An 18962-nucleotide genomic window follows, 5' to 3' on the forward strand; every position below is an offset into this window, starting at 1 on the left:
GCCGGCGGCGGCACTGCTCCCTCAGGGCTCGGTGCCTCTCAATTTCGGGAAATGTATAGTAAATACCTCACTAAAATAAAGAAAAACTAACACAGTCACCGTTCTCCTACTGTGGATGTCGTCGCACTCGCTCCCTGACTACAAACGGGCCATTAACGCCCCCGCTGCCGGCGACAACGCGGCGCGCGCAAACATCCTCGCGGGCGGGCGCGGGAGACCAGCGCGCGCGAGCGCCAAAGGGGGCTCGCTCCTTGGCGCGCGCCGCGAGACGTCCTTCGACGTCCACCGCCAGTGACTGTACGACGCAATGACGCGCACGTCGGGGTGTCGTTGACGTCCATCGCCTGTTACTGGGTTACGGCGCCTTTGGGCCTTTCTGTGCGGTGGGGATTGCCTTGACCTTTCATTCAGAAAATACAAGAGAATAGTTAGCAAGCAAGGTGCAGCGACGATGGCGGAGGCAACTGAGCGAGCTGATGGCAGGATTGTAAAAATGGAGATGGATTATAGTTCTACGGTGGACCAGCAACTCCCTGAGTACGAGAAAATGGCCCAAGTGAGTGCCTGTCATTTGTAATAGTCACTGAGTCATGCGGTTCGAGTGATCGGAGTGAATTAGGCCTTTGGAGATAGCAGGCCTCGGCTGGCTGCACAACTACACCAGCTTTGCATTTTGATCAGTAATTATTTGACTGGAAACAAGGAACGCAGAGAAAATTAACCCGTTTTAAAAAAAAACGCGATAAATTGCTGAAATCCAAATAGAAACATACAGAATCAGGTTTAATATCACCGGCATATGTCGTGAAATTTGTTTTATGGCAGCCGTACAGTGCATTACATAGTGATGAAAACTATAAATTACTATATTTGTATAAAATATAAATTAAGTAGTGTAAAAAGAGAGGAGGAAATACTGAGTAAGTGTTTATGGATTCATTGTCCATTCAGAAATCTGACGTCGGAGGGGGAGAAGCTATTCCTGAAATTTTGAGTATGTGTCTTCAGGCTCCTGTACTTTCCCCACCGCCTCTTGATTGTAGCATTGAGAAGAGGGCATGTCCTGGGTGGTGGGGGTCCTTAATGATGAAGCTTCCTTTTTGAGGCACTGACTTTTGAAGATGTACTGGTTGGTGGGGAGGTTAGTGGGCATGATGGAGTTGGCTGAGTTTGCAACTTACTGTAGCTTTTTGTGTTTCTGTGTAGTGTCCCCTTCATACCAGATGGTGATGCAACTAGTTAAAATGCTCTCCACCTTTATCTGTAGACACTTTCAAGAATCCTTGGTGACATACCAATACTTCTCAAGCTTCTAAAGAAATATAGCCACCGTCTTGTCTTCTGTGTAATTACATCAGTATGTTGGGCCGAGGATAGATTCAGGGATGTAGACACCCAGTAACTTGAAATTGCTTATCCTTTCCACTGCTCACACCTTGATGAGGACTGGTGTATACTCCCTGGACTTCGTCTTCCTGAATTCCACAGTCAATTCCTTAGTCTTGCTGACATTGAGCACAAGGTTGTTGTGACACCACTCAACCAGCTGATCTCAGTCCTGTACGCTGCCTTGCCAGCATCTGAAATTCTTTCAATAGTTGTGTCAGTGGCATATTTGTCTATAGGGAGAGTAGAACAGTGGACTAAGCACACATTGTTGAGGTATTCCAGTATTGGTTGTCAGGGAGGAGGAGATGTTATTTCTGATCTGCACCAATTGTGGTCTCCCAATGAATCTTTGACATTTGCTAATCCAGTGAGCTGTGGAGATCGAATCATTGAGCATGTTCACATACAGAGTTTGATAGTAATTTAAACTGTAAGGGGCTTGAGGTATATGGAGAGGGAGTGGGAAATTAGTATTACAGCCAAGACTGGATTAGCTGTGTTACTGAATTGCAAAGCAGGCTTGGGGCCAACTGGCCTGCATCTGCACCTGTTTTATATGTTCTAAGTGTTAAATATACAGTGTTATTCCCTCACCCAGGAAACTGTATGGGTAAGAAAAGCTCCGATGAAGCCTTTATCCGAAGCTTTTGTCCCTAATGTGTGATGTTTATAATTTCACAGAGACCCTGTGCACAATATTAATTAAGTAAACAGAAGAATTTAGATCTTGAGAAGGGTTCCAAGTATTAATATACATTGGATATTCAAATTAGGAGATGATGTGTGTCCAACAAGCTTGCTTCATCATTTAATAAGATTGGTGGGTGATCAGATTCCAGCATTAATTCTGCATCCCACTCTGATCACAGTAACTTTTAACTTTTTTTTCTTTATTCAAAAGTGTACATACCTTTGGCTCAAAATATTCAAAGACTATGCTTCTACCACTTTGTGACGATGATCTACTGCCACAAGGAGGTCACATCTCAGGTTGGGGGATCAATACATTCATATTCTCTCTGGGTAACCTCCAACCTGATGACATGAACATCAATTTCTCTTATTTCCAGTAATTTCTCCCCCTCCTCTTTCTTTCATTTTCAACTCTTTTTCTGGTTATTCTCTCAACCCTTCACTTCTTGGCTGCCTATCACTATCCTCTGGTTTCCCCCCCCTCCCCCCCCACCCCACCCCACCCCACCCCACCCCACGTCCCTTTCTCCCACCGTTCATTCTCCTCTCCTATCAGATTCCTTCTTCTGTGACCTTTTTCACCCATCACCTCCCAGCTTTCACATCATCACCCCCTTCCTGGTCAGCTACTTAACTCCTCACCTGGCTTCACCTATCACCTTGTACTCCATCCCCTCCCCCCTTCCTTTCTTTCCAGCCCTGATGAAGGGTATTGGCCCGAAATGTCGACTCTTTATTCCTTTCCATAGATGCTGTTTGACCTGCTGATTTCCTCCAGCATTTTGTGTGGAAGATTTACAAAGACTCAAAACCCTCGTCTGTCTTCAACAGGTGATTTCTTCATTTTTAAACAGTAATTCCCATTCTAGATTTTCCTACAAAATCAAACATGCACTTCACATCCATCATGTGAAAACCCATCAGATCTTAATGTCTCACTTTTCTATGTCCTAGTGGATGCAAATCTAACCTTTCCAGAAATTCATCATGAGAATACCTGCCTGTTCTATCTAGGTTTCGGTGTGGTATACCTTCTTTGACCTGCTTGTGGTGTACTTACATCTATCCTTCAATAATGAGACCAGCACTGTAAACAGTACTCCAGAATGCTCCATATAATGGAAGCATAACCTCTCCACTTTTGTGTTTGGTTTTCTTGCTTAATTATGTGCTGTATTTGCATATTAGCCTTTTGGCAAATCATGCACTCAAAAGACCCATATCTCTCTGCATCTGAGAGCTCTGCAATCTGTCACCATTTAGATTATATGTATTTATATTTCTCTTGCCACATTTCACATTCTCTCACAATGTATTTAGTTTGTTACATCTCTGCCCATCCACTAATCCAATGAAAATTATTTTGTAGCCTCCATGCCCTCCTATTTAGCACCAGCAAATTTAATAATGTTGGCTTTGGTGCCTTCATATAAAGTCTAACAGTCTGAAGCCCATGCTGCACACCATGACATTTTGGCAAACAGAAAAGGGACTCTATTTCTGGTTCCTGTTCGCCAGATAATTTTTTTTTATCCGGACCACTGGCCTTTACACCAGAGGTTTTTCCTTTGATCTTACTGAGCTGGAAATTCGTAAATTTTACCAACATGGGAACAGGTTATGTCATGATTTTCTCCTTAATGGAAGTAAAATACTTACAGTCCTATTCCTACATCTCAATGTCCCTTATGTCTTTATCCATTTTATTTTAACTCTTGTACTGGGGTAAAATTGTATTATATATTGACTGGATGGATTCTTAACAGCCGCATAGAATTAACTTTTTTTTTTAGTATTGCCCTGATAGATTGTGAGGCTCAATTAGGGGAGCTAAAGTAGTGAGAAATGGAACTCTAAGCACTTAAGGCATCTAGGAAAACTTTAAGATCACAAAATACAGTTAACAGCCATTGTCACATTGTAGTTTGTAAGCACTTGCCATGTGCAATTTGGCTCCACATTTGCAAATTACTTAGAGCATTTGATAAATGCTTGATTGTCTTTAGCACACCTCAAAATATTGCGAGGTTGTGGAGGGGGATGTATCACTCTTCTGCTCTACAATGAAAGAAAAATATCTCTTATGAAAGTGTGATTTTCGTTTCCTCACAACAGATGATTATATGGATTCTAATTTCAGCTGCAAATTCAACACCTTAATAATAATTTTGTGCTGTGTGTTCATGTTCATTGAAAGAGTTGATTGCATGAATAAATTTTGTGTTGAATCCTCTATTTTTAATTCCTCTAGCTCAGCCTTTAGGAACATAACAAGCAGCTTCCAAACTCCTCACCCCCAAAAGCTGAAATATTATGCACCAATAAGATGGTAACATTTTGAAAGGTAAAGATGACTTTTCACTCCGAGAATGAGCAGACTACACTGTAGGAAAAATCATTTTGAATTTATATTAATTCATGGGGATATGGATTTCATATTTTTAATGTGAACTTACTAATGACATGCTACCACCCATTTTCATTGTGAACCTCGAGCTGGAGAAGACTGGACAGTTTTATTTTAAATTACTCCTCAACACATAGTATACTTCCATCGATGCAAAACAGTTTTGACTATGTGTCCACTTACTTCAATCAAGCTTATCCTAATTTTCAAAATTTCCAATCAAATAAGGTTTGAAATCTTATATCTTGGTTTGTAGCTTCAAAACCTGACTTAAAAACTACCCAGTCTAAATAACAGGGCTGAATTTTAATATAGAAATTGATCCCTGTTTTATTCCTATGGTTTATGTTTTGTTAAAGCTATGGTCTTTATAAAATGACAGTTATCTTTCTTATGTGCAGAATTCTACTAAACATTTACTTACTGCCTGTTTTGCTGCTGAAAATCCTCCATCTCTGATGGTGTTCAGGGCTTCCTTCATTATGCTGGTAATTCACAACCGCCAGCCATGTAAATCCCAGGTGGAGACTCAGGAAAACCATCGCACTCGGATGTAGAAGGATTTTCATTGCTGTTTCTGTAACGGTTTTGTTTTACTAGTCATGGTTGTTAGCCCTGAAATGAACCCCCGAACCGGGAGGACCTGTGGGCCACTTTTAGTCAGGCCTCTACCCTTTGACCTGCTGGGCATTGGTGACCCTGTCAAAAGCCAAAGCATAAAACTGACTCCAGCCAACATAGCTCTCCAAATCATTGAGGCCCACAAGCCTCCAAACCACAATAAGGTCTTGGAGGACTAAACTTTTAAAGCAACTTCTAAATAAAATTATGTTATTCTATTTATGGATATTTGGCATAAACTCCAGTAAATTTAAATATTGAGGCACTTGGGCTGGTTTCTAAGTACAACTGAGTTATATCCATTTGATTGTTCTTAAATGTAATTACTTTACTGTTTGCACCTGTGCTTTTAGCCTCAAAGGACCTTGGTGGAGATGGGGGAAATTACCTCTCTTTTAATATAGTCTTTAAACACTGCCTCTCACCAGACTTTGGTTATCTGCCTTAATACCTTATTTTATGTTGTTTAGGTATCAGTATTTTGATGAACCCCACATGACGAGAGAGAACACAATTTTCACCGTTGAATGTGTTCTAGAAAGGTAGTTGACATGCTGCATTGCCAGAGTTCCAGATTAACCTCTTTTTTTGAAGGAAGTTTTTTTTTGTCATTTAATTGAACTAAAATATTCAAATTATCTGTTCATCTAAAACTAAATGGTGACGAATAATACATATTGAACGTTTGTAATTTAATTTAGAAAGATGATTTCAATTTCCCAATCACAGTTGAGTAATGAATATTGAAATCAATTGTAATTCAACCTGAGTCATTTAAAAAAAATTTAACAACATTTTTTTAGAAAGATAAAATTAATTCACAGGATAATTTATTTTAGCATTCTTGATTTTGTTTAAGTTCTTATCAAATCAAAGACTTGGATGAAATATAATTAAATTCACTGAATCTGGAAAAAGACATTGGGAGGAGTGAAGTCTTTAAACTTTAGAGATAATTATAGCAAAACTTGACAGTATTTCATTGGGGTAGAACAGCATTTGCAATGTAGTGAAGCAAGAAAATAATTTAATTGTTGATGTTATTTGATGCCCAGGTTTATGCTGTCTGCCTTGTGCCCATTGTGACTTAGTTTAGGGTTATTTTGGATGCAATTAAAATACCATCTTTTTACCTAACACTTGCATTAGAACACCTTGACTAATGGGTAAGTTTGTATAGAGCCAAAGAATATTTCAGGCATCCCAGCATAAAAAGAAATGAAAGCAGGTTGTGGTCTTCGATTCAAAACACTGAAAATAAACTAGTCAAGTGTAGATTTTAATTTCTTACCTGGATAAGAACGATGAAGTTCCCTCAAACCTACATAATTGATGCCCAAAACATAAGCTAAAGCTAGAAGTAATTTTCATTGTTATTAAGCACAGGCAGATGTAAGCATAAAAAAATGCTGCAGGACATCTGCTGGTACAGAATGTAATTGAAGATAAAACTGATACTCAATAAGCAGAGGCCCCCACTTTGAAATTCACTGGTCAAAGCTGTATGAAGAGGATGTAGAAGCTTAGAAGAAGGGGAGAAACAAGTAGAGCACCGACAGCAAAAGAAAATCATTAAAAGCATTAAATGTTTCACTTACCACAGAAATATTTCTATTACTGACAGCAGATGGTGAGAGGATGTTCAGTGTGTGAGCTTTATTCATACCCCTCATGTCCATACGATTTAATTCTTGAGAGATCAGATCAGCAAAATTCTGAATAAAACCAATTGCACATTCTAAAATTCATTCAAAATGTTAACAGACGATGCTTTTGTATAAATGGAAAACTTTAATTTTCAGTGGGTTGTTCAAAACAAATCACTAAGTGTGGTTGAGAACAATATCAAAGTTATGATGTTCCAGCAGAACATAGTTGTAATATTCTGATCAAGTTAGCTATTTTAAACATGGTGAATGTGCCAAGTTTGCAAGCTGTTTCTTACAAATTTAAGATACATTTAAGCAACATCAATGTAGTTATTTATAACAGCATTTTTTTCCTATAAATTTTGAGGAAGGCATCCAGTTGTTCCTCAAATGTTAGCACACTCATTGCTTGTTTTAAGTAATTCACCATGTATTTTCATAGTTTATTATTTTCATTATTCATATATTTTCATATTAATTTGTATTTCCTTACCACAAAAATGTCCATTCAACTGATTGATCTTAAGAATTGAGAAACTGGTACTGTGCAAAAGTCTAAGACACTCAAGATGTTTTATATATATTTTGTTTTAAATGTTTATTTTTGGTCTTCTGCGATAGTGTGTCAGTAGAAAAGAGTAAATTTTAGTTTTCTACACATTCATTTTTCAAAATATTAAATGTTACAGAGAAAGTAACATGTTAAGTAATAGAACTCTTGTCAAATCAAAACTTGATTACTTTGTTGGTATGTAGCCCAGTGCATGATTAAACAAAGATAACAAACAGGATGCTAATAATCAATGACATAATGAGTTGAATGAATTAAATTGATTAACTGAAACAGAAACAGGTGTAGAAAGAATCAAAGTGGACAAAGGACAACTAAACTAAAAAGTTGGGTATGGCAGATGTGGGTGTTTAACCTTGAAATGATCAATTCTTACACCATGGCAAGAGTGTACATAGCAACAAGGCACGAGGTGGTCATCCTGCATCAGCAAAGTCTCCCTCAAGCAGAAATTTTGCGGTAGACAGGATTTTCAGGGTGTGCTATCTAAGCTCTTCTGAAGAAGCACAAAGAAACGGGCAAAGTTGAGAACCAGAAACACTGGTCAGCCACAGAGACTAAATACAGCAGACAAGAGATGCATAAAACTGACATCTCTTTTAAATCAGAAGAAGTCCAGCACTGCAATCATCTCTGAAGTCACAGAAACCGCCGGAACCGCTCTATAGTCTGGAGAAGTCTTGTCAGAAGTGGTCTTCATGGAAGAGTTGCTCCCCCTGTTCCTCCGAAGTGGAAACAATGCCAAGAGACTGGCCAAGCACAAAAACACAAGGACTGGGTTGTTGAACAATGGAAGCAAATGCTCTGGACTGACGAGTCAAAATTTGAAATTTATCCAGTTTATCCAGAGAACAACTGGAGAGTGCCACATGGAGGAGTGGCTGCAGCCAACAGTGAAGCATGCAGAAGTTCCCTGCAGGTTTGGGGTTGCATTTCTGTAAATGGAGTTGGTGATCTGGTCAGAATTAATGGAATCTTCAATGCTGAGAAGTGCAAGCAAGTTTTCATCCATCATGCAGTACCATCAGGGAGGTATCTGATCTGTCCCAGCTTCATTCTGCAGCAGGGCAATGACCCGAAGGTCATAAAGAAGTACTTCCACGAAAAGAAGAACAAGGAGTTCTGCAAGAGGTGGTATGGCCTCCACAGAGCCCTAGTCTCAACAACATTGAGTCTCTCTGTGATTACCTGGAGAGACAGAAGCAAGAAAGCCTGCATGAGAATTGTGACAAGTTCTCCAAGATGTTGGGAAAAAGCTTCCAGCTGATTTTCTCATAAAACTTCATAACAGTGCACCTAAGAGAATTGATGCAGTTTTAAAGGCAAGAGGTGGTTACACCAAATATTGATGTTTAGTTTTGTACTGTTTTCAGCTCTTCATGGTATTTTTTTAATATTTAGAAACTTTTTATTATTTTGGAATGCATCTTCACTTTACATCTGTCTAAGACTTTTGCCCAGTACTGTATATGGTGTCTTTTATGCACTATGTACTCTTAAACATTGAGCATAAGTAGGTATTATGTTACCTTGTTTCCCAGTGTGTATTGTAAAGAAGCCAGACAACAACTTTCTGATACCTGCTTGTACCTCCCTCTGGACCATGATCTGACTAATACCAGGTTACCTTATCCCAGGATCTCATCATATTAGATTGCTTCCAACTTCATAATGCCACAGCCCCACTTCCAGTTCTTTCTCTGGTACATCAATGAGTGTATTAGTGCTGTCTCTTGCACTTTCTTCTACAGAGCTCATCAAATCCATCAGTTTCAGCAATAGCTTCAACCTTGCCTTCAAATTCACCTCGATGATATCTGCCACTTGTCTTCTTTTTCTGGATCTCTCTGTCTCCATCTCAGGATTAGAACTGTTACTGGCAACTTCAGTAAATACAGCAATTACCACAGTGACCTCAACTGTACCTTGTCCCACCCTGCCTCCTGTAAGGACGCCATCCCTTTTACTCAACTTCTCCATCTCTGCCACGTCTGTTCTCAAGGTGAGACCTTCTGCATTGGAGCTTCTGAAATTGCACCGTCCTTCCGGAAGCATGGCTTTCCTTCTGCGATACTTGATGATGCTCTGGGACTTATTTCCTCCAATTCCTACATTCCACCACCCCAACCCCCAACCCAGCAGAACAACAGAAAGGTTCCTTTGGTCCTCGCCTTTCACCACCAGCCTTTCCATCTATGCATCCAGCACTCAGTCTCCAGTATTTCGAGTAGCTCCAATGCAATTTCACCACCAATTACACTTTCCCTGCAGTGTGACCCTATAGTGGGGAGATCTTCCGTCTGGATTATAATAGATTAAATAATAGTTGAATCCAAACTTATAATATAACCTCGAAGTAAGGTTCACTTCATCTCTTCCAACCTGGTCTACTGCATTCAGTGCTCACATTGAGGCCTCTTCTGCAGTGGTGAAACCAAGTGTGGACTGGGTAACTGTTTTGCTGAGCATCTGTGTTCCACAATGGCCATCTCGAGTTTCCAGTTGCGTATAATCTTAACTCTTCTTTCCATTCCCTCACTGACCTGTTTGTGCTCAGCCTCTCCATTGCATGGAGAGAACAAACACAAACTATAAGAACAACATTTTGTGTTCTGCTTTCAGAGCTTACAACCCCATAAAATAAATATTGAATTTCAAGTTATTCCATTGTTTTCTACAAAGGCACACTCACCTGTCCACACAGTTTTCTTCTCTTTTTGTTCCTTCTCCCCGCTGAGCACCAGCGTTGTTCCATCCCCTCATCATCTAGCTCCATCATCATCTACCAGTCTCTGTCCCCACCTCGCCACCCGGTTCCATCTGCCAACTTTGACCGTACCTTTCTTTGTACAGCTTCATACTGACAAGTTTTTCTGATCCCTTTGTCTCAACCTGAATTGCCCCTTTTGACTCCACAGATGCTACTTGACCAGCTGATATTTATTTTTAGCATTGTTTCCTTTTAAACACCGGGCCTGAGTTCGACTTGACAATTGTAGGCTCTTTAGTTCTATTGCAGTTCACTCTCCTATACTTGTATAACTTTTGCTCCATTCTTGACTGCTATTTAGCCGTATCTTGCACTGCTGATGTTTGTATTTACCAAGCTGAGCCAAAGAACGTCAAGTGCAGAATTTAACTTAGTTACATTGTTTTATTATTTACCTCCTTTGGATGAACTTGGAAGATATAAACTACTACATTTATAATGTTGCCTAATCCTCAAAATGCTTCATGGGTTGTTAGCGTCAAATCAGCAAGGGCAGTCTCTCAACCCCATCAGTGTTGCCATGCTTCCAACGCCAACAACTCATTGGCCATAACTTTATGTCTTTGGAACATGACTGAAAATGGAATCACCCAGAGGAAACCTACATGATAACAGAGAGAACACACAAACTCCAAATAGACCAGGGGTGGCCAACCTTTACATGCCATGCACCAGTTTTTTCACTCACGAGTTCAGATGCACCGTACAACTCTTGTACCCCCATTCAATTCTTGTAAAAATATGTTAATATAGAACTCGTGCGTGAAAAAATTGACGCATGAAATGTAAAAGGTTGGCCACCCCTGAAACAGACAGTGGTGAGAATTGAAGCATGATCTTACAGTTGGCGCTGTTGTAACATTACATTAACTGATACTATGCTGTCCTGCTGTCCACCATGCAACCATACTTGAATTTCTTGAATAACATTCGAGTAGAGAATTGCTTAGGGTTGTGGAAAGGAGGGAGATGTTGTTGAGTTGTGAAATAAATATCTAAATGTACTTTGCAAAGAGAACTGATTTTGGAATAGGAAGAAAAGCTGTGTTTTTATAGACTTCTGCTAAAATTTGTATAACATTGCTGAATAACCAATGCATTGTAATTTAGGATGGAAGACTGCAGGAAGCTATTGATAATCTTCTATCATTGGAAAAGCAGACTCGAACAGTAAGTGCAAATTTTTTCACTTTGTGTGAAATTGGAACCCACTTAAACTAAGACATTTAGAGAAGTAAACTATGTTCATTCCAATATTGTTTCCCCAAAGTTGAACCATTCCAAAACATAACTGTGCCTAAATTGCTTGTTTCAGTATGAATCAAGAAAGTATGAAATAAATGGAGTACAATCTGCATCAATTTAACCAGAAAGTATTTGGAGGGATCACAGTATTGTCCACTAAAATAACTTAAGCACCATCCAAGGGTCCTACTTTGTAATCCTAGATTTGTTTGGCAAATGTTGCAGTGTTTTTCTCCATAAGTCTGTCCCTCAACCTCAAATGGCAAGCGAAGGTAAAGCATCTGTTCAGATTCTCATTGTTGTCAGAAGACCATGGGGTTCAATCGTACTCCAAAGACTTGAATGCTACTCATACCATTAAATACAATTTGCTATGCACATTTAACTTGTGTTAGGTGTTAAGTGAATGGAATATGACTTTTGGTGCTAACACGCAGATGCATTATTAGCCAAGAGGTGTTTTTCAGGAAAATGTAAAAGATCCCAAGGCACCATTAGAAGAAGAAAAAATTGAGTCCATATGGTGCATTTACACTTCAGTCAACATCATTAAATCACCTTATTTGGCTCCATCTATCTCACTGTGGTTTGTGAAACTTAAAAAAGTGAGCTACAGGAGTCATTATGTTTTGAAACATTTGATTATAGGTGTCTCTTTTTCTTTGTTAATCACTAGAAAATAGCAAAATTAAAATGTTTACAACTTTAATTTTATTAGTCGAAGAATCCAAGTTAGTGTTCCCTCTGCATCAACTATATAGAAGTTGATTTTTAAACTACCTTTTAGGGTATCCATCATTTGCTCTGAAAATAAAAAAAAAACTCAGTTTGCAGATTTTGCAGTGATAGCAAATTTTCTCAATGTAATGACGAGCTGTCAGGAGGGAGTTGTTTGGCATCCTTCTCTTAGTTGTGCAGTTTCTTCAGAAGGTTGTTGATTGAGTCATAAGAATTATACAGCATGGTGTTATACATGCCCGTGCTGACTAAGACGTACATCTGAGCTAGTCCCATTTGCCTGCATTTGGCTTAATCCCCCTAAACCTTTTCTATTTATATACTTCAGCAAATACCTTTCAAATATTGTAATTGTACCTGCCTCTACAGCTTCCTATAGCTGAAAGTTCCATGTACCCACTGCCCTCTTAGTGGAAAAAGTCAGCCCTTACATGCCATTCAAATCTTCCCCTCTGACCTTAAATCTATGTCCTTTAGTTTTAGACTCGACTACCCTGGGGGCAGTACTTATTTATCCCCGTCATGACCTTGTATACCTTTATAAAGTCATGACTCTGCTTCTACACTCCGGGGCGGGGGGATGTGCGGGGAGGCTCTGCCAGTCCAATTCAGCCTCTCCATAACTCAAGCTCTCCTGTCCCAGTAACATCCTTGCGAATCTTTTCTGCACACAATACTACTGTTGTGATCTCACAAATGGCTTGTACTTTTGAAACATGATGTCCCAATTCGCGTTAACCGTGTTGTCACAGAATGTAGAGCAGTACTGCACAGTGTGGGCCGTTTGGCCAACAATGTGTGTCAACCAATGTATGAATATCATCCATTAATATAGATGACCTAAAGCGTAGGAGCAGTAGTAGACCATTCAGCCCATCAAGACAACCCTGCCATTTGATCATGTCTGATTTATTTTCCCTCTTGACCCCATTCTCCTGCCTTCTCCCTGTAACTTTTGACGCCCTGAATAATCAAGAACCTATCATACCCTGTCTTAAATATTCCCAGTGACTTGGCCTCCACAGCCATCTGTAATAATGAATTCCACAGATTTGCAAACACTCTGGGTAAAGAACATCCTCTTCGTCTCTGTTCTAAAGGGACATCCTTGTGCTCTGAGATTGTGCCCTCTGATCCTAGACTCCCCACTATTCTTAATTACACCAAACCACAGTTTCATTTATTAATTTTGGAAATTGAGAAGTTTAAGTACATTCGGCTGATTTTTTTTCACAGTTATAAAAAGATTGTTACTGGGTCATGATTTTATTTTTCCGTTATAAATTCTAGGCCTCTGATATGGCTTCCACATCAAGAATCCTTGTTGCAATAGTGAAAATGTGTTACGATGCAAAAGACTGGGACGCACTCAATGAAAATATCGTACTTTTGTCTAAAAGGAGAAGTCAGTTAAAACAGGTAAAGTTCTCAGATTGTACAGAACAGGTGACTAAAATTGTTTTCTGTATTTAAACTTCTCAGAAAAATGCCTGCCAGGTGATCTATTATCAGAAGTATGGACGTCATGTTAAATTGTTCAACATTGGTATTTAGTCGGCAAATATCGGCATATAAAATTTATGAGCTTTTCTTTTTATGCAACAAAAAATGAAGGAGTAAAATCAGTGCTTTTAGCAAAAGTAAAAAAGAAATCCTGTCTATGCTAATTTTTTCTACATTTTTATATGTGACTGAGAGTGTTATCACATGGAGCAGGTTTGATGCTGGTGAACATTGAAATGGCAAAAGGATGTTTTGCTTGTTTGCAATTACGATCTCAAGTGATAGAATTAAAACTTGTGTTATGTATTCAATTTATAGATTCTGTTCTTTCTGCCTGTGATCTGAAGCGCACTTGTCTGTTGGGAGGATATTAGTAGATTACCAATTTATGTTGCAGCCATTGTTGGTAAAAGCATCACTGTTTCTTTGTTTTATTATGCAGGCAGTAACAAAAATGGTTCAGGAGTGCTGCACATACGTCAGTCAGATTACTGACCTGCCAATCAAACTGAGACTAATTGACACTTTGCGTACTATCACAGCTGGAAAGGTTAGTATGTTCCACCTATTTCCAAAAGCGCCCTTCTTGTAATACCTACAATACTGCCGAGCATGAAAAGATATAGTTTTTTTAAAACATAACCTTGGAGATGGATTACAATTCCGTCTTAAAAATTTCTCATTAGATAGTTGATTGATTGGTTTTAACTTTACATAGTTGCCTATATTTTCTTGGATTAGAAAATAGCAAATGTAACTCATATTTAAAAATGGAGGGAGACAGAAAGCAGGAAAGTCATTGTATTTAATGAGAAAAATGAAAAAAGTTGTCATTAAAGTGCAATAAGAGAACAATTAGAAAAATCCAAGGAAATTAGGCAAAAGCAACAATCATGTTTGAAAAATTTATAGTTTTTTTTGATAATTAGTGTGCGCTGTGTGTAGGTACTGGAACCAGTCAATATACCAAAAGTTCAAGGAAGCATTTGATAAACTGTCACATCAAAGATTATTGTCGTGGGAAATAGCTAACTGTAGGAGGTAACAGCTTGGAGTGGGTAGAAGATAGACTAACTAACTTGAAATGGACACTACATGTTTTTTATTAACTTAAGTCATACATCACTTGTTTCTCTGTAATGCATCAGTACGAATGTGTTCATTGGTCATATGCAAAAATGGGACAGGAGTATATTTCTGTTAATACATACAAACATACAGTTGATATTTTTCTGCTTGGCGAGGTGTAATGTGTGGTGTGCCATTGAGGTTCACACTTAGGACTCAACATTTTACAATTGTTATAAATGACGTGCTCGAAATCACTGAAGCTATCTATGGCTGCTGAATTTTCTGATGACCCAGAGATAGTTGTTATTTTTAAAAAACTAAGCTGTAAAGAGAACATAAGAAAGCTCTAAGGGGATTCAAGTTTATATATCACATGCACATCAAAACATACAGTGAGATGCCTGTTTGCGCAAACAACCAAAGGTGTATAAATAAGTGGATCAGTCAAGATCTGGCAAATTGGGTATGATCTGAGATGTGAAATTGGTCATTTTAGTAAGCAAGGTGAGAAACAAAATGAGCATGTATTTCACATGGTGAGAGATTGTGGAGTTCTATGGTGAGAGAAGGATGTGGTCATCCCCATACATCATTCACTGAAGACAGATGGAGTAGCTACAGCAAATCAATAGGAAAGCCAACAGAATGCTATTGTTTATTGCAAGTGGAATTAAATATAACAGTAAGGATCTTATGCTTCAATGATATAAGCCAGGGGTCTTCAACCTTTTGCGCACCGCGGACCGGTTTAATATTGACAATATTCTTGCGGACCTCGCGTGCGTTCAAGTTCAACAGTGGGCGTGGCGGAATGAGGAAAGGTGCAGTTGACTCATATTGGTTCATATCGCCAAATCATATCGTTTCCTCGTGGCATGGTAGCACATGCTCGCAGCCCCGGTGGTTGGGGACCACTGATATAAGCCATTGGTGAAGCCACATCTGGTTTATAGTGTTGATCTTCATGTTTAAAGAAGGAATAAGTGGATTGGAAGTAGTTCAGAGAAAGTTTGCAAGGCTAGTACAGCTACACAACAAAAATCTGCTATTTGATGATTTGTAAATCCCAATGAATTGGCTTCTGGCTGACTACTCCTCCCGCTCACTTGAGGCCCTAGTTCCCATGCTCTCTTTTAACTTAGTAGGTTAACTGGAAAACTTGTCATCAAACGTTCTGACTTTTTTAAAGAAATGGTAAATTTCAAATGTGTTGGGGTATTTGAAATAACATCTAATCGTCTGGACAATCTGCTAGTCCAATACATGCTAGAAGTCCCAAAACTGTCAAATTTTTCAAGTTCTATTCTTCAGAATGGGCAGGTTGTCTTTATAAGGTGATTTTGGTGAAGCTAGATTTGTATTCACTTGAGTTTAGAAGAATGAGGGGAGTCTACTATTGGGGAAGGGGTTGCCTGGTTAAGGCAAAATAAAGTTCTGATGGTGTAGGATTTTCAGATTTAACACGTTATATATTTTGTTGTAAAAAAAATTGTATAAGAACTTATAAGAAGGCTTCATTTGGCTGTTGATTCATAGCAAGCTAAACTTCATCAATAGCTATGGGTTGAGGAATCATGCTAGCATGTATCATGTTTATTCTAAAAATGCTTTATGGCCGTTACTTTACACTTTTTGGTACGGTTATGCTAGCAATATCACCACAAATTGTGAATTAAGCCATAGTCAATTAACTTTCATCTCATAGTGCATTAGCTGTCTTGATGTATGTGATAGGTTATTTGTGCTTTCATTTCAATAAAGTAAACTGATTACCACCTTGCTTTGTTTCTGTACGTTCTGAAAAAGTTATTTAAATAATCAAGCAAAAATAATTGTGAATCGAAACCTGGATAATATTATTGTTATTAATTGTTTCTTTCAGATTTATGTAGAAATTGAGCGTGCTCGGTTAACCAAACACTTGGCCACGATAAAGGAGGAAGCTGGAGAACCAAAAGAAGCTGCTGCCATTTTGCAGGAACTTCAGGTGAATGTCAATGATATCTAAGCAAGTAAAACATGCATGCTATCATGATGAACAAGGTTTTCTCAAAATAATTGTGATCTTTTGTGAGTTCCTGTCAAGCAAAATAGATCATTTAAATTTGTATTGAATGCTGCCTAAAGGGAGAAACCATGAAAATCTTGAATAAATCTTTTTGTTTTGTGTTATAATTTCAAGATAATTGGGTTCAATTTTATAGTTGAAAGGCCACAAGCAAAGTAGAGCTAAGTTTCGATAAGCATATGGATGGGAGGAATGTGGGGTGCTATGGTTCAAGTGCAGGTTTATAAGACTAGGCAGAATAATAGTTTGGCATGGACTAGATGGACTAAGTGTTTTTTTTTCTTCTTTACCTCAACGATAAAGTTATCTTAGTATTAGATTGTACAACAATCAACTTCAGAAGGTGAGCTTTCAATTTCACTAATTAGGTTTAGAAATGACAGCAACTTTTTTTTTAAAGAGTATCGTTAATATAGGATAAATATCCTGAGGCTCTTAACAGGAGTGTTATCAAATGAAAGTTGGACTCAAAAAATATATCATGGTTATGGAGGCGAGGGTTCAGTTAGAGGAAAACAAAATAAAAACCAAAAGGTTCAAGGTTAGAATTATGAACTTGAGGTCATGGTGGATGAATGCAAGGGTGTTTAAATTTGATAATTGAAGAGACCAAATTAAAATGCAGGCACCTCAAAGTTAAAGGCCTGGTATAGATTACAGAATTTTAAGTGTAGGACTATATCCTCTGTGCCTTAGGAGCAACATGCATTCTACTGGAGGAACTTGGGACAAGTACCAACTATGAGGGGTAAAGGAATTGTGGACGTTTGAGTTGGAGACCATGTTTCAGGACTGGAGACTCTTGTGTCTCCTTCTGTGCCTTGTCTATTTAACTGTCTAAGTGCCTCTTAAGCATAGTGCTTTGTGTTTGAATCCACCACCTCCTTGACCAACTAATGACATATGTTCTGTAACTGCTCCTAATTCTTATGCTATGCTTGATTAACTTTTTATGATCTTTCTAATCTGTTCAGAATATTCTGGTTTTCACAAATACGTAATGCAGTTTCAACAGCAGATATGGTGATGATACGGCAATTAAAGTACTGGTCTAGTGGTCCTGACTTTTGCTTTTGAGCTCGTAATCCTGAGGCCAGAGTTCAAATGTCTCAACAACAGCAATTTAGTAATCTGGAATTGGAGCAAAAAATGATTATTAGTCATGCTGACTGGAAGACTATTGGATTGCTTTGTTCACCTATGTGCATATCCAATCTGGCCTCCACGGCATCCCAGATCCATTTTTGTGTGCTCTTGAAATGGGTGAGAAATATCAACCTTGGTTGCAATGTCCAAATCTCAGTAAATGGGAAATGCTAAAGCACGAACCTTAGTTCAAATGGATGGTTTTGAAAAACAATTCAACTACCATAACAATTTATTAGACTTTGTTATTTTAAATTGCTGTTTTCTTAAACCAACAGGTTGAAACATACGGTTCAATGGAGAAGAAGGAGAAGGTTGAGTTTATCTTGGAACAAATGAGACTCTGCTTAGCTGTAAAGGATTACATCCGAACCCAGATCATCAGCAAAAAAATAAACACTAAGTTCTTCCAGGGGGAAAATACTGAGGTAGATTCAAATTCTTTTCAGGCTGATGATGTTAGAACCTGCCAGGAAAGAGTAAATAACATCCTTGTGGATTAAGTTTGTTGATTGCATGACTGTCAGTGACTGAGATTGATTTTGGATAATTTATTTGTAGATACTCTCCATTGCATTTTGTTGGCAAAATTGCTGTGGTTTCTCTTTCCCCCACTCTTTAAACAGACTTTTCTGAGTAAATGAATTTGTTTGCCACTTGAACATCCATTTGCTGAGTCATATGTGTCTTCATTAGTTGATACTACATTGCCAATAAATACTGTTTCTTTGAATATATTCGTAAATATTTAAGGGCAAAGACATCGGTGATTTAAAAAGTAGTCGGGACTAATTTGAGTAATTTGTTTTGCAAATCAGTTTGGTTATTGCATTCGCGGACTTGGGTTTTGGATTATATGCTCATCTATAAACCATTGCATAAAAGAATACTGCATAAAGGAGGACTGGTGGGCTTGAGATAGATGATTGGTTAAAACTGGGAATAAGCAGGTAATCTTCAGTTTGACAAGTTTGAACTTTTGGTATGTGTCAGGGTAATTCCTGGATCCTTAGTTCATAAAGATCTATTTGAAGGCATAGAGGAAGGCTCTGTGTCAGATCCATTCTAGTTTCCTCACAGTATAAAGATAG

General features: G+C 38.5%; 1 protein-coding gene across 2 annotated transcripts in view; it reads left to right on the forward strand.

Moving 5' to 3' along the window:
• Positions 1-265: 265 nt before the first annotated feature.
• The window catches only part of psmd12 (proteasome 26S subunit, non-ATPase 12), a 39709-nt gene continuing 21012 nt past the window's right edge, over positions 266-18962 (forward strand). Inside the window, exons 1-6 of one of the 2 annotated variants that reach the window (XM_072242271.1) lie at positions 266-556; positions 11211-11270; positions 13374-13502; positions 14029-14136; positions 16540-16644; positions 18150-18299. In XM_072242271.1, coding sequence (XP_072098372.1) covers positions 452-556; positions 11211-11270; positions 13374-13502; positions 14029-14136; positions 16540-16644; positions 18150-18299 — 657 coding nt within the window. In that variant the 5' untranslated portion in view covers positions 266-451. Of the gene's footprint in view, positions 557-4365; positions 4427-11210; positions 11271-13373; positions 13503-14028; positions 14137-16539; positions 16645-18149; positions 18300-18962 lie in introns of those variants that run through there. The other variant, XM_072242272.1, reaches the window with a different exon arrangement.

The sequence above is a fragment of the Mobula birostris genome, chromosome 24, assembly GCF_030028105.1.
Source record: "Mobula birostris isolate sMobBir1 chromosome 24, sMobBir1.hap1, whole genome shotgun sequence".
Classification (NCBI taxonomy): Eukaryota; Metazoa; Chordata; class Chondrichthyes; order Myliobatiformes; family Myliobatidae; genus Mobula; species Mobula birostris.